The sequence below is a fragment of the Onychomys torridus genome, chromosome 13, assembly GCF_903995425.1.
Source record: "Onychomys torridus chromosome 13, mOncTor1.1, whole genome shotgun sequence".
NCBI classification, from domain to species: domain Eukaryota; kingdom Metazoa; phylum Chordata; class Mammalia; order Rodentia; family Cricetidae; genus Onychomys; species Onychomys torridus.
In genome coordinates this window covers 24,026,767-24,050,536 of record NC_050455.1, presented here as the reverse complement: position 1 = coordinate 24,050,536, position 23,770 = coordinate 24,026,767, and the positions used below count along the sequence as shown (strand labels likewise).

The 23,770-nt window shown below is 45.0% G+C and overlaps 1 protein-coding gene across 3 annotated transcripts; it reads left to right on the top strand.

The window, feature by feature from the left end:
• The first annotated feature begins 1,269 nt into the window (after nt 1-1,269).
• Nme5 (NME/NM23 family member 5) lies at nt 1,270-14,831 on the top strand. 3 transcript variants are annotated; one of them, XM_036205240.1, is made up of 5 exons: nt 1,270-1,754; nt 6,713-6,918; nt 8,943-9,043; nt 11,613-11,731; nt 14,201-14,831. In XM_036205240.1, exons 1-5 carry the CDS (start codon nt 1,626-1,628, stop codon nt 14,282-14,284), a joined length of 639 nt encoding a protein of 212 aa, XP_036061133.1. In that variant the 5' UTR covers nt 1,270-1,625; the 3' UTR covers nt 14,285-14,831. The 3 variants fall into 3 exon arrangements, with proteins under 3 accessions (XP_036061133.1, XP_036061134.1, XP_036061135.1); XM_036205241.1 differs by having other exon boundaries at nt 11,613-11,705; nt 14,201-14,262; XM_036205242.1 differs by lacking the exons at nt 11,613-11,731; nt 14,201-14,831 and adding an exon at nt 9,169-9,447.
• The last annotated feature ends 8,939 nt before the right edge of the window (nt 14,832-23,770 follow it).

The window sequence follows — 23,770 nt, the reverse complement described above, 5'->3', positions numbered from 1 at the left end:
TTCATAAACCGAAGATTTTGTTTGGTTTTTGAGGCAGGGGGGTCTCAAGCCATTAAAACCCAGGCTTTGCTGGAAATCTCTATAGCATCCAGCTTCTACCTCCAATGGCATGCTGGGATTGGAGGTATGTGCCACCAGACCTTGCAAAGACTGTTTCTAAATGATGAAAGAAGCTGGAACTAGGGGGGACCCCATCAAGTGTGAAACAAAGAAGGTATTTGCTGGGGTGTAGCTCAGTGACTCAGTGCTTGTCTAGTGTGGGCGCTGGGCGTGATCCCCAGTTCACCACCACCACCACCACCTGCTGTGGATAGCGCTCTGTATAAATAAAGTGCTGATGGCCAGTAGCCAGGCAGGAAGGATAAGGTAGGTGGGACAAGGAAGAGGAGAAGGCTGGGAACAGGAAGGCTGGGAGGAGACACCGCCAGCCGCCGCCATGAGAAGCAACATGTAAAGACACTGGTAAGCCACAAGCCATGTGGCAAAGTATAGACTAACAGAAATGGGTTAATTTAAGATAGGAGAAGTAGATAACAAGCAGCCTGCCACGGCCATACAGTTTGTAAGCAATATAAATTTCTGTGTGCTTTCTTGGTTGGGTCTGAGCGACTGTGGGACTGGCGGGTAAGAGATTTGTCCTGACTGGGCCAGGCAGGAAAACTCTAGCTACAACCACCACCACCACCAAAGAAAGAAAGAAAGAAAGAAAAAAGAAGGAAGGGAAGAGAAAGTATGTCAAGAAATTAATAAACTTGACATTAATCTTTCATATAATATCCGGGAGGGAATGGAGCATGCTGAGAGGGGCGTCTGATTTATTTAATTTATAAAGTGCGGATAATTCAAGCATCCTTCAAGTAAGCATGAGGATGAAAGGAAATCAGTGAGAGAAGGGCTGGTGCTAAGGCACCCTGGGTAAAGGGGTCACACGCGATCCGACCACAGGAGGTCCAGGCCCATCCCCGGAAACAGAAAACCCGGAAAGATTTGACTACATGAAGTTGTTTTCTTATCTCCACATCACATCATCACATCACCACATCACGTCACGTTACACACCACCACCACCAGCAGCTAGTAAAGTTGTTTTTAAAATTATGAGAAAATGTTAGAAATATGTCTACTACTCTAAGACTCATAAAAAGAATAAAATTCGCACGGCTAATTGCTACCCTAGGTAAAAACAGAGACTGAAAAACGCTGCTGGGATTGGCCCTCTGCAGCCACCGTAGAAAACTAGCCTTTGGTCTCTTAGCAACGGGATTTGACAACACCAGAACGGAGGTGAGAGATGGGAGGGTCTAGCTTGGAGATTTCCCAAGGACTTGGGGAACTTACCTTGCAGTAACGCCTAAGCCTGTACAAAGTGGTTCCTGAGGAGTGAGGGCCCTTCGCTAGGGCAGCCGGCTCGGGCTTTCCCCTACTGGAGAGCGGCCTGATACAGTCCATCCTCCTGCCTCAGTGAAGCAGCGGCCAGGGCTCCACTTGGTGCTTGTAGGAAAACATGGCAGTTTCCATTTTCACAAATTAGTCAAGCCTAGCACCAAATACTGCCACAGGTTGGGGCTGTCACTGCAGTGGATACCTGGTCAGGAGATTCGTAAATTATCCCGGAAAGCGCCAGAATGGAGGTGTCAATGCCCCTGCCTCAGATATATGTAGAAAAAACCCTAGCCATTATCAAGCCAGATATTGTTGACAAAGAAGAGGAGATACGCGACATTATTCTCAGATCTGGATTCACCATCATTCAGGTAACTTCTGGCGTCTCTTCTATTAGTTTGTGCTATACTTAGATAAATGTACCCACCCAATTAGATCCGTGGTAACAATAAGTTTACATCTCTAAATATAAAGGTTATATGTAAGTTAAGCAGGTAGGCACATGCCTGTAACCGTGGTACCGGGGAGGCAGAGGCAGGAGGATCAGGAATTCAGTTATGCAATGACTTCAAAGTTGACAGGTCAGCCTCAGCTCTGTGAGACCTGTCTGAAAAATCAAACAAGTTACATGTAACAGGTAAGTTTTTCACACTTCCAAAAGATATAGAATAAGACTCGAAAGAAGCCGGACTGCCCTTTCCTTCTCTTAACTTCTCCAGGTCAGGTCTAGAGAGAGGAAATGACTTACTGCATTGTCCTTTCCCAGGAGAAATCAGAATCTACTTATTCCCTCTAAGTTATGTGCAATATTCTAGTGCATAGATTCTCTAGTGTTGATAGGTTTTCGTTTGCCTGTTTGTTTTTAAACAGGGCTTTTTTTCTGGGTAGCCTTGGCTATCCTGGAACTCCCTCTGTAGACCAGGCTGGACTCAGACTCAGAGATCCACGTGCTTCTGCCTCCTGAATGCTGGGATCAAAGGTGTGTGCCACCACTGCCCGGCAAACATTTAATGTTTTAAGACCAACATTTGTTCTGCAGTTGATAAACATGGTCAGTCATGGAAGCCAGGCCTTCCAGAGGACATTGAGAGGTCAGCTTGTATTACACAGAGAGTTCTAGGCCAGCCTGGGGTACAGGGGACCCGGGCCCTGGAAGTGGTCTTGTAAGCCTGTGATCCTAGTCCTAGGTAGGGTAAGACTGGAGAATCTTGAGCTCCCCACCATCTTGGCCTTCACAGAGTTCCAACTGTCCTCTAGTCTCCAACTAAAGACAAAATGGATAAATGTATGAAATAGAACTTAATATTTTAATATTTTTGAATCTTATTTGAACTACTAAATTTTATTCTCTTAAATGTATATAGCTGAGTGTGGTGCTTTCAATCCAGGCACTGCTGAGGCAGAAGCAGGTGTATTCCTGTGAGTTTAGGGCCAGCCTGATCTCCATCGTAAGTTCCTAGCCAGCCAGAGCTCATAGTGATACACTGTCTTGAAAACCACAAAAATGATATAGTATCAGATTATCATCATATTTTCTATTTTGTCAGTGTTTTCAAATAAAGAACACTGAGCTGGAAAGGGGCTTGTAGCAGTGTTTGCTGAGCAAGTCCAAGGACCCGAGTTTGAATCCCTAGCAGTCCTGTAAAGGTCAGGCATGGTGCTGGACACCTGCAGGTAATCCTGTGCTGGAGAGGAAGGGCAGGGGGGGTCCTGGAGCTTTTCGAGCCCACAAGTCTCCTCAGATTGGTGAACTTTGGGTTCAGTGGGAGATCCAAGGTGGTGAGCAGCTGAGGTTAGCACCCAATGTGAATCTCTGGCTCCACACGCATGGCACCTGCACCCCCACATATGTATGTGTGTACACACAAACACAGACAAGCATAACACACACACACACACACACACACACACACATACACACACACACACACACACAAATGATGGGGGGTAGTTGAGATGGTACAAGAAATATTCACACGAACACAAAGTCTTTAATAAATGTTGTGAAGAAAATTGAGTATTTTATACTGGGATAGCTCTAAGTGGACCTAAATCTTTAAAAATTGAACTTATAGGTGGGGCTAGAGTGTGGCTGAGTGGTAGGACACAGGCTTAGCAAGCATAGGCTGTGGATTCAACCCCTACCATTTCCCCTAGCTGAAAATATTAAACCATGTTTGTGCCTTCTTCAAGAAGAAAAAGTGAGGGGTTGGGGATTTAGCTCAGTGGTAGAGCACTTGCCTAGCAAGTGCAAGGTCCTGGGTTTGGTCCTCAGCTCCAGAAAAGAAGAGGAGGAGGAGGAGGAGGAGGAGGAGGAGGAGGAGGAGGAGGAGGAAGAAGAAGAAGAAGAAGAAGAAGAAGAAGAAGAAGAAGAAGAAGAAGAAGAAGAAGAAGCAGCAGCTAAACAAACCACTGTGGGGGGGAAACAAACCACTGTGGGGGGGTGGAAGATACTTAAAAATCCAGGTTCTCAGGCTGAGGATGCGGCTCAGTGGGTGGCATGTATGCCTGGCAAATATAGAACCATGGCTTCCATCGCCAGCACTGCACAAAGCCTGGAGTCCAGTGTCCATATTCAGGGGACTGAGGCAGGAGGACCAGAAGTTTGATGAGGTCATCCCCAGCTACATAGTGAGTTTGAAGCTAGCCTGGGCTACCTGAGACCCTTTGTCTAAAAAGAGAGAGAGAGAGAAAGAAAGAAACAAAGAAAGTCTCTTGCCATTTAGTTCAGGATGTCTTCCAGCACACAGTGATCCCCTGCCTCTCCTTCATGCGAGCTGTGAGCAAGGTGCTCACAAACCTTGTGTTTTGTTTTCTGAGAGGACTGTGTAGCCCACGTGGCTTCAGATTCTGCTATTACGGGTTCCTGAGTGTGGGGATTGCACACAGTGTGCACTATGCCTGGCTTAATTTTAAATTTTGTAGGTTTGGGTTTTTTTCAAAGAAAGGTATCTCTAACTGGGATCAAACTCTTGCAGTAGTAGGGAGTTCTGGCTTCTGTACCCTACACACTCAAGATGTATCAGGTATGCCGGGCGGTGGTGGCACACGCCTTTAATCCCAGCACTCGGGGAGGTGGGGAGGCAGAGGCAGGAGGATCTCTGTGAGTTCCAGGACAGCTGGGGCTACACAGAGAAACCTTGTCTTGGACCCCCGCCCCCAAAATGTTTTAAGTCCTTTAAAAAAAAAAGTCTTTATCTGTGTGTGGTGTGTTCTTACACGCTACTGGGGCGCCAGTCCTCACCTTGCCTGCTGTTTCCTGTTTGCTTCTACATTGTTACTAACTGGGTGTGAACTCCTGAGGTCCCTTCTCTCTCCAGCTGCCCTCTCTCCACAGGTGCTCAGGGACGACAAATTCCCACTACAATGTTGGGCATTAGGAAAACTCTGGGGATCCAAATCCGGGTCCTTACATTGAGCAGTCATCCGTTTACTCACTGAGCTAGCTCTCTAAAACTTGAGTCCATATTTGAAAAAGTAATGACAGGCTTCGTAACTAAGTGGCTTGTTATTTATTGTAAATTAAAATTCATGTGCTGGACATGGTGGTGCACACCTTTAATCCAAGCACTCAGAAGACAAAGGGAAGCGCATCTCTGTGAGTTCCAGACTGTCCCAGGGCTACACAGAGAGACCCTGTCTCAAACCAAACAAAAAAATCAGTAGACTCTTAGGCCAGCAGTGAACGGCAGACCAAGGACAGCTGCACTCTCTTGTGTAGGCAGCCGCTGCCTCTGTTGCTGGGCCAGCCACAGCGATGAATTTGTTTTTCCTTTGCTTTATTTGGCGGGGTACATGTTACACCAAGTGTACCATTTAAACTCTTTTTAAGGCACAGCGCAGTGGTGTTAAATAATTCGCCTTGTTTTGTGACCCTCGCCACTATTCATCCGTAGTTTTTCAACCTGAAGCTGTAAAGTATTTTTAAAAAGTGGGTGGGGTGTGTTTGTCTTCACCAGCCCCTCCACTAGCCTGCTTTCTGTCCCGAGGAATTTGACTCTTGCCGCCGCGGGTTCCGGTGACGTTCGAGGGTGTTTGTGAGGTTGGTTTGTGAAATAGGCGCTGAAAACTTCTCTCCTGCCAGCAGGGGGCAGCATTTTCTTCGTCGCACATTGAGTTGTGGCCCACACAGTATCACTGCTTCATAAAACTCATTTCAAACGATTTTTCACCAGATTTCATTTCGAAGCAATCAATACAATCATTAATTTTTCTATCTACTTTAAAGATGAACTCTAAGTTTTTAAAACCATGCTGCAGGAGCTAGAAAGCTGCGGAAGGGGCACTTGGCTGCTGGGCATGCCCGTGTCCAGGGAAACTAAGGCAGCAAGTACACTGCCAGACAGACGGGCTACACGGGGAGCGAGGCCAGCCTGGGTTACTAATAAAAACCCCACCTCAAAACAAACAGCTGGCGTACTGGGCGTGGTGGAGGGGTGGAGACATGGGAGGGCTAGACTTCTTGGGAGCTGGCTGTAGTTTATCAGAATATTCCTTTATATGGTCTGAGGATTCTCTTCACCCTCTCATACCATGCCTGGAGCTAAACTAAGGTTTCCATTTTGATGTTGTTTGTTTTAGAGACAGTGACTTACTCTGCAGCCCTAACTGACCTCACTATGCAGACCCAGCTTGCCTGATCTCTGGGTGATTGTGTGTACGTGTGCCTATACCCCGGCATGGATACCAGAAGAGGGCATCAAATCCCTTGTAGGCAGAGTCACCGGCGTTTGATTGGATACCCTGCTTGAATTGGAGGTGCCAGGATCCAAACTCTGGTCTTCATGACTCCTCAGCAAAAACTCTTTTTTTGTTGTTTTTGTTTTGTATGTGGAGCTGAGGATCGAACCCAGGGCCTTGCACTTGCTAGGCAAGCGCTCTACCACTGAGCTAAATCCCCAGCCCCATGCAAACACTCTTTTAAAAAATATTTGTATATTTGTGTGTGTGTGTGTGTGTGTGTGTGTGTGTGTGTGTGTGTGTGTATGCACAGTGTACGTGTTTCAGTGTGAAAACTTAGGGAATCAGGTCTCTCTTCCCAACATGTAAATTCTGGGGATTGAACTTAGAACCTCAGCCTTGTCAGCAAGCACCTTTCCCCATGGAGCGGTCTCACCAGCCCATCAGCCTGGGGGATTTTTTTTTTTTTAAAAGTGGGATAAATACTTCCTTGGAATGTATTTAATTTAAATATCATTTCTGTATGCTAATACAAAGATAATTACAGGCATGAGCCACCACGCCTGGCCAGTTATTAATGACTTAGTGAGCTTTATTAATGGCTTTCGTGAGCAGTCACTTGAAATGCTTTTTTGACTTTTGTTTACAGAGACGAAAACTACATCTGAGCCCTGAGCACTGTAGCAACTTTTATGTGGAACAGTATGGGAAAATGTTTTTCCCAAACTTAACAGCTTATATGAGTTCTGGACCTCTTGTTGCTATGATATTAGCTAGATATAACGCCATCGCTTACTGGAAAGAACTTATGGGACCATCTAATAGTTTACTAGCTAAGGAGACACACCCGGACAGGTAATTTCCCTGGGGCTTGAAGGATTGAAGCCCTCTTTCTTTTCTTTCTTTCTTTCTTTCTTTCTTTCTTTCTTTCTTTCTTTCTTTTTCTTTTCTTTTCTTTTTCTTTTTTTTTTTTTTTTTTTTTTTGTTGTTGTTGTTGTTTTGAGACAGAGTTTCTGTGTAGCCCTGGCTGCCCTGGATATCACTCTGTAGACCAGGCTTGCTTTGAACTCACAGAGATCCTGGTTCTGTCTCCTGAATGCTGGGATTAAAGGCATGTGCCACCACCGCCCAGCTGATGCCCTCTTAAAGTATGAAAACCAAAGAAACAAAGAACTCCAGGGATTGGGGATTTAGCCCAGTGGTAGAGCGCTTGCCTAGCAAGCACAAAGCCCTGGGTTCGGTCCTCAGCTCAAAAACAAACAAACACAAAACCTCCAAACCTGCTATCTTTTTCGATGAGTGTTTTCCACCCCATGGAAGTTCTCCTAAAGGAACTTTTCTCTGGTGTAAGGCAGTGAATTTGACATTCTCACGTTTCAATGTTATCTTAATACCAAATGCTATAGAAAGCATCAGAGAAGATCTTATTGATGGCTGATTACCCTTGCGTTTAAACTGCCTGTACCGTAGGATTTATTGATTGATTGTTTTTTTCCTGACAGGGTTTCTCTGTGTAGCCCTGACTGTCTTGGAACTCACTCTGTAGACCAGGCTAGCCTCAAAATCAGAGATCAGCCTGCCTCTGTCTCCCGAGTGCTGGGTTCAAAGGCGTGCGCCGCCGCCACCCAGCTTGGTTTTTGTTGTCGTTGTTTTGTTTTGATTATTTTTTGAGACTAGGTCTTCCTCTGGAGCCTAAGTTGGCCGTAATTCACTGTATTGCCCAGGCTAGCTTTGACTTTGTGACAGTCCTCCTGGCTCACTCCCCCTTCCCCATGCAGGGGTTACTGGGTGAGCCAGGACACATGGCTGTGAAGTAGGATTGTTGACACTACCTTTTGTTTATTTATTCTGTGGGTGTGTCTAGCTTGAACACGTGGAGGTCAGAGGCCAGTGGGAGTCAGTGCTCGCCTTCCACCACGCGGATCCCGGGACCACACTCAGGCCATCAGGCTTGGCGGCAAGTGCCTTCAGCAGCCGAGCCCTCTCGCTGGTCCTGAAGTAGGATTTTTTAAAAAGATTTGTTTGTTTGTTTGTTTGTTTGTTTATTATGTATTCAGTATTCTGCCTGCATGTGTCCTTGCAGGCCAGAAGAGGGCACCAGATTTCATTGCGGATGGTTGTGAGCCACCATGTGGTTGCTGGGAATTGAACTCAGGACCTCTGGAAGAGCAGCCAGTGCTGCTAACCTCCGAGCCATCTCTCCAGCCCCTGAAGTCGGATTTGTAAGAGGAAAACTAGAATTTTCAGATTTCTTTTCTGGACACGGTGCAGGTGCATACCTTTAATCTCAGTGCTTGAGAGACAAAGGCAGGCACATTTCTGAGAGTTTAAGGCTAACCTGGTCTGCATAGCAAGTTCCAGGTCAGCCTAGGATACATAGTGAAAAACTGTCTCAAAAAAAAAAAAAAAAAAAAAAAAAATCCAAATTTTCAGCATGATCTCTAGTTTCTAGAAATGAAACAGCTATCGCACTTTTGAATTGATATTTCCTTTCACTTCTTACAAAACACCTTTCTTCACATAGAGAATGCCTGTTTTCACCGTGTATCCCACCAGCATGCATACATTTATTTATTTGACTGTCATCTAAGTAGATAAAAAGCTTAAAAAATTAGATTAGTGATGCCCTGTCTAAAAACAAACAGATAGAAAAGGGCTGTCAAGATGGCTCATTGGGTAAAGTACTTGCTGCCAAATGGGATGATCTGGGTTCAAACTCAGGACCCATGAGCTGGAAGGAGAAAACCACTCCTGAAGTAGTCTTCTGACCTCCATATGTGATCCCCCCCACACACACCAAATAATGTAGAGGGAACACTCCCCTGTAAGGTAAGGGAGGGTGTCAGAGTTGAAAGGGCAACATCCGTAATCTGCTTTAGTCTAAGGGCAATTTACGGTACAGATGAGCTACGGAACGCCCTTCATGGGAGCAAGGACTTCGCTGCCTCAGAAAGAGAGATTCGCTTCATGTTTCCAGAAGGTGAGTTTCTCACGCCTGCTTTCTTGACTCCACCTCCAAATTGTTCACTTCTTAAAGTTTATTTTTATCGTGAAGATATGTCTGAGAAGGAATTTTCCTCCAAATATGCTTTGTTATATTTTCAGGTTGTGAGTCACCTGAACCTGAAGCTGGAGAAGCCTGGGATGTAGCTCAGTTTGTAGGGTACTTGCTGAGCTCCTGGAAAGTCCTGGGTTTGAATCCCAGAGCTAGATAAAAGCAGGCACAGGCCACGGGCTGGAATCCTAATTTTAGTCCTGGATAGGGGAGGGCAGAGGGACCAGATGTTCAGGGTCTTAGCCCTGTTGGAAGTGGAAGCCAGTGTAGGCTACACCCGACCTTGTCTCAAAACAAACACACAAAGCACAAAATCAAAACAAGAAACAAACTCTCAGCACCTGGGAGGCAGAGGCAGGTGGATCCCTGTGAGTTCCAGGCCAGCCTGGGCTACAGAGTTCCAGGCCAGCCTGGGCTACATAGACCTGTCTCAGTAATACAAAAGCAGAGACAAGGGTTGGCAAGCTGGCTCAGCAGTTAAGAGCACTCGATGCTCTTGCAAAGAACCAGTTTGGTCCTCAGCACCCACATGGCAGCACACAATGGTTCATAACTCCAGTTCCAGGGGATCCAACACCCTCCTCTGACCTTCTTGGGAACCAGGCATGCACTTGGTGCACATACATACATACATACATACATACATACATACATACATACATACATACATACATACATGCATTCAGGCAAAACATTCACACATGTGAAATAAATATTTAAAAAACAGAAACAAAACAAATCTTGAACACAAAAGCTGAAAAGCGAACAACACCTACAGAAGTATGCTGTGCCCTAGGCTCTCTGCAGAGTTTTCTTTCTCCTGAATGGACGTGTTTAGGATTGCTCTCCTTTGTGTTATCCTTCTTCTTAACGGCCCACAAAACTTCAGAAGTGTTCCAGGCACAGAGGAAAAAACGATGTAACAAGTTCACAGATTCTATTGCAACAGTGCTCCGTGGCTGACCTTGAACACTGCTCCTTTGTTGTGGACTTGGTAACTGTGTCCTTTTTCAAACAAAACAAAACAAGAACGTCTTAAGTCACTGTGAATTTGGTAATTGCAGATCCTTTTTGATTTCCATCCAATTTGAGGTTATGAAGCTGGTAATCCTTTAAGAAATGGACATACTGGCTGGGTGGTGGTGGCTCACGCCTTTAATTCCAACACGCTGGAGGCAGAGGCTGGTAGATCTGTGAGTTTGAGGCCAGCCTGGTGAACAGAGCAAGTTCTAGTCATGGCTACACAGAGAAACCCTGTCTCAAAAAAAAAAAAAAGAAAGAAAGAAAGAAAGAAAAGAAAAAAAAGCAGAATTAGTGGAGAAGTGAGCATACTGTCTTTTAAGTACTGGGGGTGAGCCTAGGACTTCACGACAGGAAAATCTTCACCAGTGAGCTGCTAAATCCTCAGCTTTTATTTACCCTTTTTAAATTTAAATTTTATTATTTATTTATTTGTTTGTTTGTTTGTTTGTTTGTTTATGTTTTTCGAGACAGGGTTTCTCTGTAGCTTTGGAGCCTGTCCTGGACTAGCTCTGTAGACCAGGCTGGTCTCGAACTCACAAAGATCCACCTGCCTCTGCCTCCCGAGTGCTGAGATTACAGGCGTGCGCCACCACTGCCCGGCTATTTACCTATTTTTTGTTAAGATTTATTTTATTTTTGTTTATGTCTGTGTGAGTGTGTGCCACATGTGTGCAGATGTACTCAGAGGCCAGAAGAAGGCATTGGATCCCCTGGAGTTAGAGTTACAGACAGCCGTGAACCACCTGATGTGGGTGCTGAGATATGAATTTCGGAAGAAAAACTGACCTTAACCACTGAGCCATTTCTCCAGCCCCATACTTATTTTGAGACAGGCCTGTGTGCCTCAGACTGGCCTTGACCTCCTCCTGATCTTCCTGCCTCCAGCTTCTGAGTGCTGGGGTTTCAGGCATGTACTACAGCCTGACTTTCCAGTCCTTTGTCTTTTGAGACAAGTCCACAGGTAAGCCTTGCTTTGGTCCATCTGTGCCAGCCTCCTGAGTGGCCACAGGAGGCTTGGATTGGTTTTGCTTTAGTTCTTTTGTGTGTGTTGTTATTTTGTTGGTTTTTTATTTAAATTATACTTATTTCTCTGTGTGATCACAAATTTAGCAAATACTGTGTGTAAATAATACCTTAGTAAACAGGTAGAGTGTGGTGACTCACGCCTGTTATCACAGGATTCAGGTGGCCGAGCAGGAAGATCATCTTGGGTTTGATGCCAGCCTAGGCTACTTAGTGAGTCCTAGGCCAGCCTGGACTATGGTGAGACTCTGTCAGAAAGCCAACAATAAAGACAATTATAACACTTTAATAAATGTAAAGAAATAAAAATCAAAATCAAATTTTAAACACACAATGATGATAAGTGTTTCACAACAGTTCAAAACATTTGGAAGCATCCTCTTTGATAGCTGTAGAATGTTTAAGCACTTCTATTTGCTTTTTAGTGAGAACTTATTTGTATTTGCAGTGATTATTGAACCCATTCCAATTGGACAAGCTGCTAAGGACTATTTAAATCTGTATGTAACGCCAACCCTACTTCAAGGACTCACGGAGCTTTGTAAGCAGAAACCGGCAGACCCTTATGTATGATACTTTTTTATTCACACTAGAGAATATTGTTTATTGTTTTCCCATTTAAAATTTTGTTTGTTTGTTTTTGAGACAGCATCTCACTACTTAGCCCTGGCTGTCCTAAACCAGGCTGGCCTCAAACTCACAAAGATCTACTCGCCTCCGCCTCGTGCCTCCTGAATGCTGGGATCAAAGATGGCACCACCATGTCTGGCTAATATTTACTCTTTTAGTCTGAAGACCCACAAGTTCTGAGGCTTTCTTGGTCTATGTGTTGACTCCATGGCCACCAAGCAGGACAATTTAGTGGACCTTTGAAAGACCCCAGAGCCCTGGGATACTTTCGTCTGCGAGAGGGCTCCCCCAGAAACCAAGATTCCAAACCAGCAGATGCAACACACAAGAGGAATGTATTCAGCACTGGCGCAAGTGGGCTCTCTGTCCTGGTCAGTCAGAGAGCCCGGAGCAGCGGTTACAAGCATTTTTAAAGGCAGAAATTACAAAATTAGCATAAGATACCAGGTGCCCCGGGTTTGGCCCAATTTAAAAATCATCATATATTTCAGCAATCATTTTGTTACGCGGGAAATTTTGTAACATTAGTCGTAAACTGGTTGGCTCGGGGAGGTCTAGGGGGAGCGGTTACTCTGGAGGGGAGTTCGCATAGTTATAGGCTTGTGATTGGCTGACATTTGACCTAGTTTGCTGGACTCACCAGATGGTCCTTATCTTGGGTCCTCTTTGAGGAATTTTTTTAAACAGGGACTTATTATTATTTTAATCTATAATTGCAGACCTTGTCCCAAGGCCGACGGCTGGGCTCTGAAACTTTTTGCTTATTTCCAGGGAGAGGATGGGTCAGTGTCTAACGCAAGCAAGTTTACAGAAGCAAAGTCAGCAATTTGCAATTGTAAAATGTATCTCTAATTTTTTTTCCTCACCTTGTCTCAAAATAAAAAAAAAAATCTCAAAAGGTGCCCCATGCCTTTAATCCCAGTACTTGGAAGTAGAAGCAGGCAGATCTGTGTGAATTCAAGGCTGGTCTGGTCTCCATATTGGATTCCAGGCCAGCCAAGGCTATATAATGAGACCCTGTCTCAAAAAAACAAAACAAAACAACAAAGGTGTGTGTGGGGAGCTGGGTGGGTTGGTGAGAGATTGGTAAAGCACTTACTCTGCAAGCCTCATGAACTGAGTCCATCCTGGGTTTCCGTTTTCTTATTCTCTTTATTAATGTTTCTATTAGCACATAGTAATTTCACACAATAGGTCTCCTTACGACACTTCCACGCATGTACATGAAATGTTTCACGCATGCACATGCATGCACATGGTACTGGGTGATCTGTCTTGCTTATTGTTTTGTTGGACAGGTTTGTTTGTTTGTTTGGGGGGAGGCCGGGTCTCACTATGAAGCCCAGGCTACCCTAGAACTAGCTCTGTAGACCAGGCTGGCCTCGAACTCATAAATATCTGCCTTCCTCTGCCTCCTGAGTGTTACGATTAAAGGCGTGCACTGCCTGGCTCTTAGAAAAATATTAATTACACTTATTTATTATTTGTATGTGTGTGTGTAAGACTTTTTTGTTTTGTTTTGTTTTTTGTTTTTTGTCTTGAGACAGGATTTCTCTGTGTAGTCCTGGCTATTCTGGAACTCATTCTGTAGACCAGGCTGGCCTTGAACTCACACCACACTCAACCTTTATTTTTATTCTTAAAGTGATTTTAAAAGCTGTTTAGCAGCCAGGCCATGTAGACCAGTAGACCAGACTAGCCTCAAACTCAAAAAGATTCACCTTTTCTGCCTCCCAAATGCTGGAATTAAAGGCATGTGACACAACCCAGTCCAAACTCATTCTCTTAACCATTTTTGCAATGAAAAGCTAACAGCATAGAAGAATGATTTCACTATGTTACAAAAAATTTCATTTCATATGTTTCTTATTAGCATTGTCCAGGTTGGCCACAAAACGTAAAAGAGGTTGAGTTTTTAGTTATGATTGTTACAGTCTCTCTTAGTTCTAATGAGGCAACAGCCTGCTCTCTTTGCTTTGCCCCAGGCTTCTCCTGCCTCAGTTGAACTACCTCAGCTCACATTCTACACCCCCTCAAGTTAGACCAGTAGTCTGGTCTCTACTGCAGCCTCCTCTAAGCCCCAGTGACATAATGGCCACCGGAGGACATCATCTCTCTATGGTCACTTGTCAACTTCCAGGATTAGATTATAAAGATCCCTCTAAACTGGGGCCAGGCGGTGGTGCACACCTTTAATCCCAGCACTCTGAGGGCAGAGGCAGGCGCATCTCTAGAAACTCAAGGCCAGCCTGGGCTACAGAGTAAGTTCCAGATAGCCTAGGCTGTGAGATCCTGTCTTAAAAATCATTTTTTAAAAGATACTTCATTTTCTAGTTGATAGGTTCATTATACATAGAAAGGAACTAGTCAAATGTTTATTAACTTTAGTTTTTATCTTTTCCATAGATCTGGCTAGCCAATTGGTTGTTGAAAAATAATCCCAACAAACCTAAACTTAGACATTTTCCAGTACCAGAAGAAGAGCCTTAGCACACTCTGCAGGACAAGTGGCAACTGTCTTACTTAGAAAAGCTGTTCATCTACTTTTTAAAAGACGCCTCCTTCCTTATGGGTCGAGTAACTACATGTGTAATAAACTATTTTTTCTTTACATTAAATAAACACATATGTGTCTTTGTGTGGGTATATGTCTGCATGTGAGTACAGGAACCTGAGAAGGCCAGAGGCGTTGGAGCCTGTGGCGCTGGGGTCACAGGTCATTGTAAGTCACCTGACATGAGAATTGGGAGCTCAACTAGGGTCTTCTGCAAGAGCATATGCATTCTTTGACACTAAGTCATCTCTCCAGCCCTAAAATATTCTTAAAATACTTTCCTACCCTTTGTTCTTAGTGTGAATATTTGCCTGCATGTATAGTTGCATGCCGTGTTAGTGCAGTACCGGTGAAGGCCAGAAGAGGCATCAGATCTCTTAAAACTCATCACCACGCAGATGCTAGGAAGGGAATCTGGGTCCTCTGCAGAGCAGCATGCGCTTTTTAGCAGCTGCATCTTCTCTCCAGTCCCCCCCCATAGACATAGACATAGACACATAGACATAGACACATAGACACATAGACATAGACACATAGACATAGACACATAGACATAGACATAGACACATAGACACATAGACACATAGACATAGACACATAGACATAGACATAGACATAGACACATAGACATAGACATAGACATAGACACATAGATATAGACATAGACACATAGACATAGACATAGACACATAGACACATAGACACATAGACATAGACACATAGACACATAGACACATAGACACATAGACATAGACACATAGACACATAGACATAGACACATAGACATAGACAGACACATAGACACATGACACATAGACATAGACATAGACACATAGACATAGACACATAGACATAGACACATAGACATAGACACATAGACATAGACACATAGACATAGACATAGACATAGACACATAGACATAGACACATAGACACATAGACACATAGACATAGACACATAGACATAGACACATAGACATAGACACATAGACATAGACATAGACACATAGACATAGACACATAGACACATAGACACATAGACATAGACACATAGACATAGACACATAGACATAGACATAGACATAGACACATAGACATAGACACATAGACACATAGACACATAGACACATAGACATAGACACATAGACATAGACACATAGACATAGACACATAGACATAGACATAGACACATAGACATAGACACATAGACACATAGACACATAGACATAGACACATAGACATAGACACATAGACATAGACACATAGACACATAGACATAGACACATAGACATAGACACATAGACATAGACACATAGACATAGACACATAGACATAGACATAGACACATAGACATAGACACATAGACACATAGACATAGACATAGACACATAGACATAGACACATAGACACATAGACATAGACATAGACACATAGACATAGACACATAGACATAGACACATAGACATAGACACATAGACATAGACACATAGACATAGACACATAGACATAGACACATAGACATAGACACATAGACACATAGACACATAGACACATAGACATAGACACATAGACATAGACACATAGACATGACATAGACATATATCTGTAGGGGAAAAGACAACAACATAACACATAGTGTCTCACACCTATGAAGACAGAACGCTGGAGTTCTCCAGTAGGAACTAAGTTTGAGGTCTATCTTCTGGGCTACACAGTGAGACTGTCTTAAAAACAAAATCAGAGCCGGGCGGTGGTGGCGCACGCCTTTAATCCCAGCACTCGAGATCCAGGAAAGGCGCAAAGCTACACAGAGAAACCCTGTCTCGAAAAAAACAAAAAACAAAAACAAAACAAAACAAATCCAAAATCAGGCTTCGGACATGGCCCGGTAGCTGAAGACCCTGCTGTGTAAGCCTACCCACCCGAGTTCTAGCCCCTGAACTCCACAAAGTTGTCCTCTGACCCCCATGCCTGTGCCGAGGCACCCACATGCTTCCCCTGCAAGCTGGTCGTGCTAGAGCAGACCTGTAACGCTAGCTACTTGGGAGGCTGAGGCAGAAATACCAAGGTCAAGGTCAGGGCTGCAGATGCGGTTTAGTTGGTGGAGTTGCCTGGCACGCATGAAGAACTGAGTTCCAGTCCCGGCACCATATAAGACAGGACATGGTAGTGCGTGTCTATAATCCCAGGATCTGGGAGGCAGATATAAGGGGGCTGGGCTTAAAGGTCATTCTCAGCTATACAGCAAGTTCAAGGCCAGTCTGGGCCGCTTGAGAACCTGTCTCAAAAGACAAAGCAGGGACTGGAGAAGTGGCTCAGTGGTTAAGAACACTTGTTGCTCTTGCAGAGGACCCCAGTTCTATACCTAGCACCCACCTGGTGGTTTACAACCATCTGTAACTCCAGCTCTAGGGGATCGGTGCCCTTTTCTGACTACCATGGGTACCAGGCACGCACATGATACACATACATGCATGCAGGCAAAACACCCACTAATAAAATAAAATACATAATTAAAAATTGAAAGAATAAAAACAAAAAGAATTTTAAGTAAGTTAAGGTCAGCCTGGGCAATTTACTGAAATTCTGCTCAAAAAAATAAATATGAGGATGACCAGCAGGATGGCTCAGCAGCTGTGGGGTTTGCCTCCAAGAGTGACGGAGGAGGTCAGGTCCTCTTAAAACTGCATCATATGTAAGGATAGGAAGGTTCTTGTGTGGTCTTATTTTTACCCTAACACTTTTCAGTTATCACCAGACATCATCAAGAATACCAGATGGTCCTCATACTTAGTCATCACTGAGGAAATTGTCTTTAAAGTTTATTCTTATGTATTTATTACTGTGTGGGCGGGGTGTGCATATCAGAGGACCATTGTGTGGAGTCTGTTCTCTCCTTCCGTTTTCACATGGGTTCCAGGGTTGGAACTGAAGTCTTCAGGTTTGTGAGGCAAGTGCTTTTTTAAAAGCACAATGAGCCATCTAGCCAGTCCCTATCCAAATAGATCTTAGATCTTAATTGTCTTCCAAGTAGTTTTTTTGTTTGTTTTTGAGGCTGGGTCTTACTATGCAGCCCAGGATAGCCTCCAATCCTTTTGCCTCAGGCTTCTGATGCTAGTATTACAGGTATGCGCCAGAGTTGTTATTTTTTTAATTATTGTTATTTTATTACTTTTTTTCTTTTTTGAGACAGAATTTCTCTATGTAGCCCTGGCTGCTGTGGATATCGCTCTGTATAAACAAAATGCTGATTGGCCAGTAGCCAGGCAGGAAGTATTGGTGGGACAAGAGAGAAGAATTCTGAGAGGTAGAAGGCTGGGTAAGAGAGATACTGCCAGCCGCCACCATGACAAGCAAGATGTAAGGTACTGGTAAGCCACAAGCCATGTGGCAACTTATAGACTAACAGAAATGGGTTAATTCAAGATATAAGAACTAGATAGCAAGAAGCCTGCCACGGCCATACAGTTTATAAGTAATATAAGCATCTGAGTGATTATTTTATACGTGGGTTGTGGGACCGTGGGGGCTTGGTGGCACCTGGAGAGAAGATCTGTAGTGGGTAGCCATTCCAGCCTTGGCCTGGAAGTTCCAACCCCCATTGAGGCTTCGGTAATGGTCACGCCCACAAGGCGGGGTTGAGGAAGAACGCTGAAGACCCAGGATCAAGAGGAGAGGTTTCTCTTGGTTCTGGGACCCTGGACGCTGGAGGTGGACCGAGCAGAGTTCTCCAGAGAACACCGCCAGACTGCACCATACCTTTGCCAGCCCCTACAACCTATCCCTTCATTTGTAAGTTACCCCACAAAATAAACCTCCCTTTTAACTACATGGAGTGGCCTTAATAATTTCACCAATAAAGATCTCCAGCTATACCTGGCTGTCCTGGAACACACTCTGTAGACCAGGCTGGCCTCAAACTCAGAGAGATCCGCCTGCCTCTGCTTCTTGAGTGCTGGGAATAAAGGTGTGCACTGCAATAATTGGGTAACATATTTTTAAAAATTAAATTTCATTTCATGTATTTTGTGTGTGTGTGTGTGTGTGTGTGTGTGTGTGTGTGTATGTGTGTGTGTTGTATGGAGGTCAGAGGACAACTTTTGGGACTCAGTTCTCTCCTTCCACAATGTGGATCCTAAGAATCAAGCTTGATGGCAAAAACCTTTATCAGATAAGTTATCTGATCAGCCCCCAACATTTTTTTTATAATTTTGTTTTATTCCTTGACAGGACTAGGGATTGAACCCAGGGTCTTGTCATATACCACAGGCAAGCATCTACCATGAAGCTAAATGCCCAACCTGCTTTTCATTTATTTATTATTTTTTGTTTTGTTTTGTTTTTCGAGACAGGGTTTCTCTGTGTAGTTTTGGTGCCTGTCCTGGATCTCGCTCTGTAGACCAGGCTGGCCTCGAACTCACAGAGATCCACCTGCCTCTGCCTCCCGAGTGCTGGGATCAAAGGCGTGCACCACCACCGCCCAGCATTATTAGTATTTTTTAATGTTTTCATTTATTTTGAGGATGTGTGTGCATGTGGAGGTCAGAAGGCAACTCTGTGGATTCTGGGTCTGGGGATTAGGTCACCAGGCCTGTGTGACAAGCACCTTTATCCACTGGGCACATTCCCTCCCCCACAACCCTCCACCCCTTACCTTCTTTTTTTAACAGAGACTCAATCCATAGCTTGGCCTGGGGAAACTTGTGCTGACCTCCTGTCTCGTCTTTTGAACACTGGGGTTGCAGCGTGACACTACGGCTCTCACTGTATTCCCATGGTACTTTGTGCCCACACGGTGGTCGGGGTAAGCGTGGTTGCCACCAACTCTGATGACCTAACTTTGATCCCTGAGACCCACACAGTGGAAGGAGAGAACCCACTCCTGCGGGTTGTGTTCTGTGTATCCTCCTCCGCCTCCAAAACACACGGCAAATAAGGAGATGTTTAAAAGAAAAAATCAGCCGGGCAGTGGGGGCACTCGCCTTTAATCCCAGCACTTGGGGGGCAGAGGCAGGCAGATCTCTGTGAGTTCAAGGCCACAGTTCCAGGACAGCCAGGGCTACATAGAGAAACCCTGTCTTGAAATGCTCTCCCCACCTCCCCCCGTAAAAAAAAAAAAATCGTAAAATTAAGTTGTGGGGTGGGGCAGAATGCTGTGGTTTGTGCCTATAACCCCAGTGTTTGGGAGGCCAGTCTGAACTACACAGCACCTCAACCCAAAAGCCACAAACAACAGCAACAAGCTAGTGTTCCCTAGCTTAGGAGTTGCTTAATGCCTGCTTCAGGAGGGGAAGCCATTTTTTCTCAGGGTATAAGCACAAATAAGTTGCCCATGACCCCTGCTGAGTGCTGGAATGAAAGGTGTACACCACCACATCTGGCCTTTTCTTCATTTGTTAATTTCATCTTCTTTTTATTACTATTTAGTATTTTATTATTTTGCAGTTCCGGTCATGGGACCTAGGGCAATGCTAGCCTAACGCTCTTTCTATCCATGAGCTGGAACCTAGTTCTTTAGTTTTTATAGACAGGGTCTCAGTGAGCTGTCCAGACCAGCCTTGAACCAATCCTACCATCTCATACCACAGATCAGCTTGAATCGAGATTGTCAAATATATTTTAAGAAGTTTGTACCCAGAGACACTGACCCGGCTCTTCTGCAATCAGCTCCTTGTCAGAAGTATTTAGATTGAACTCTGACTCGGACACGACCCAGGTCTTTGCTCCGCTTCTGTGACCTCCTGCTTTTCTTGGGCTTCCTTTGAAAAATTAGCGCGAGCAGGGCCTTTCAGGCCTACAGGAAAGCTGGCATCTAATGTGGAGTCCAGTGGTTTCTGGCAATTTCAGATACCGACGTGAGTGACTTCATCAAAGACAGGCCTGAGGAAGACCTCTGTGCAGGCGGGATCCTTTCCTATGAACTGGCCCATCAATCCGCTTGAAAAGGGAGATGACCAGAGGAAGCTGGGTTCTGCCTTCCCCCTCTCATCTAAATCAAAGGCTGAGGATGCTGCCTTGATTGATGCCTTTTGTTCCCAGACAAAACTGTTTTTTATAGCCCACCCCCTGCCACTGCCATCCGCTCCAGGGGGAGTCTGGTCCCCAGGCTTCCTGGGCAGCCGCTGCTGTGGGGTGGAGAACAGTGAGGAGGAGAGAGCTTGGAGGAGGAGAGGGCTTGCAGACAGACAGACAGATGGGCACCAACCAGAATCTAGTTAATCCCAGCACCAGAATCATACAAACGCCATTTTCCCTCACTGGCCTCGGCAGCACTTCAGGGCCGAGGTGGGGCAATGCTCCTCGCGGGTGTGGCTTTCTTAAGGCTTGAGAACCCACCTCCTGTTTGCCTCTCAGACCAATTGTGCTCAGTGGGCCTAAGCATTGTCAGCTCACTGTGGACCTCACAGGTGTGAGAAGGACGATTTGGGGGGTTAGGGACCGATTCATGACAGCAAACTGGGAAGATGACGTGAACAGAGAGAACGGAAACAGACATGATGGTTGATAAATTTTCTTCCACATGCTGTCGGGGCTCCCTGCTTTCTCCGTCTTGAGGCAGCTTCCCTTAGATTACTTAGTCATCTTCCAGCTTTGCTCAGAACCGATTACTTTTCAGCAGAATCGTGGAATGCAAAGGGCTAAGTTGTTTTCTATGAATAAGCACCTCAGAGCTGACAAGATGGCTCAGGGGATAAAGGCGCTTGCAGCCAAACCCGATGAGCTGAGTTCTATTCTTGGGACCCACAAAGTAAAAAGAGAACCAACTCTCTCAAGCTGTCTTCTGAGCTACACACACACACACACACACATACACACAAACACACACATTTTTTAAAAAGCGTAAACATCTTTGTGTTGGGGAGGGGCACTTAATAAATCTTGTCTTAATAAAGACTGTAAAATCCTGATCCTTCCGAGTGGCCTTTATGATGGGGCTGGAATGGCAGCCTCTTTGGACTTTAGTGTTTCTGGCCCTTGCCGGTATAATACCATTTCAAGGGGTCTTTAACATATCTATGCGGTTAGTGGCTCCTGGTGCCATAAAATGGTTAGACAGGGATCAGCCTACACCAGTGTATCCTGAGGTAGAAGCTCCAGAAACAAGCACTCTCTTCCTTGGTGGTGCTGGCCTTTGTAAAGCGACAGTCACACCCTCCCCCACCCAAAGGCTGGAAGCACACTAAGCCAGCTGCAAACCTGTAGACAGACTTGTGAAACTTAACAGCATATATAAATACACACACACACACACACACACACACACACACACACACACATACATATATATAATATCAATCATTCTATCATTCATTCTGTCAGTTCTGTTCTGCTAGAGAACCCTGGCTAATACACCTCTCAATGTGTGCTCTTATGGATTCTGGATGCGGGTCAGGTTTCCCCTTACCATACCACTGTCCCCAGCCTTGATGGAAGAAGAATTGTATACACAATGGGGAAACACAGTCTTAGCCTCCACCCAGCCCTGTCCTTGACACTCTGGAGAGTATAGAGTCAAGCTGAGGCCACAGGTGAGAGAGGGACGCTCTGGGAGGGATGCAGACATGGAGGGTGCCAGGGACTAAAAGACCTCATGAAGCTCCCTGCCATGCTGGCCCGGATTAACCCCTCATTTCCCACCTGTCTGACTTGCCAGGAGCCTCTTGTGTTAATCGATGGAATTGACCAACTAAGTTTGACGTGACTGACTTTGTTTTGCAAAACAAAATTAGTACAGTAAGCCCAGTGCTGACTGAATGATGTCATCAATCCACTTCAAGGGTGCCTCCAAAGGAAGGAAATAAAACTCCAATTTCCTCCTCTGCTAAGTGATAGCTTGTCTACTGATTAAGACCCTTATGCCCGCCAGGCAATGGTGGTGCATGCCTGTGATCCCAGCACTTGGAGGCAGAGGCAGGTGGATCTCTGTGAGTTCAAGGCCAGCCTGGTCTACAGAGCGACATCCAGCACAGGCACCAAAACTACACAGAGAAACCCTGTCTCAAAAAACAAGAAAGGATTTTATTGCTCTGTGTGTATGTGTGTGTGTGTGTGCGTGTGTGTGTCTGTCTGTCTGTCTGTGAGAATGAAAGAGCAGTAATAAACTACTCTCTTCTACATTTCCCTCTAATGCCCACCCGAACCCCACACCTGGTTGACCAAGGCTCACTGGGGAAGGCTCTTCTTTATTGTCAACAGAGAAACAAGAACCTTCTCCCCCCACCCCCAACCTATCATGATTTTACCTTTTCACTAAGAAGCATGGCTTTGTTTAGAAATGAAAGACCATGGGTAAACAGGAGGAAGCCAGTGTCTTTTTGTCTTTCGAGTGGGCTTGCAGTGAGCTGCCCCCCCCCCTTACTGCTTGGTTGGACACTGCTTTCCCCAGGCACACAAGTGTTTGCTGCATGTGCCCCCCCACTCCCCACCCCGGGGTCCCTGCCCTGTACACTCATCCATTAGAAGGCTCATTCCATGGCATTGCTATGAGTGTAACTGTGCTTGCTTTTAAGCATTTGTTGAGAGTGTATAAATCATAGCTACATGTATTTATTATTATTATTATTATTATTATTATTATTATTATTATTTTATGTATGTGCATTATTGAGAATGGGAGCATGCCACAGCTTGTGTAGAGGTCAAAGGGCAACATGGAATGGGTCTCTTTCCACCTTTATCTGAGTTTCAGGGACCTATCTTAAGATCATCAGGCTTGAGTGACAAGTGCCTGACCTGCTGAACCATCTTGCTGGCCCATGTATGTATGTATGTATGTGTGTGTGTGTGATGTACATATGTGTTTGTAAGTGTTCACATGAATGAGCATGTGTGTAGAAGGCCAAAGGTTGACATCAGGAATCTTCCTCAGTTGCTCATCACCCTATTTTTTTTTTTTTTTTTCTAAGACAGGGTTTCTCTGTGCAGTTTTGGTGCCTGTCCTGGAACTCACTCTGTAGACCAGGCTGGCCTTGAACTCACAGAGATCTACCTGCCTCTGCCTCCCAAGTGCTGGGACTCACCACCTATTTTCTTTTTGAGACAGGGTCTCTCATTGAACCTGGAGCTTACCGATGGGGCTAGACTGCTCAGGAAGCTCTGGGGATCTGCCTGGTTTCGCCTCCCCATGGCTGGGAATATAGATGTGTGCCATCCTGCTCAGGGCTGAGATTACAGATGTGTGCCACCCTGCTCAGGGCTGAGATTACAGATGTGTGTCACCATCCTCAGGGCTGGGATTACAGATGTGTGCCACCTTGCCCAGGGATTTAAGATCAGATCCCTTGCCATGGAGTCATTATTGCAAGTTTGAGGCTAGTAGGTTGGTGGTAGAGCTCTTGCCTTACATGTACAAGGTCCTGAGTCGGGTCCCCCAAACTACAACATAAAACAAACAAAAATCCAAGCACTTTTCAAGACAAGAT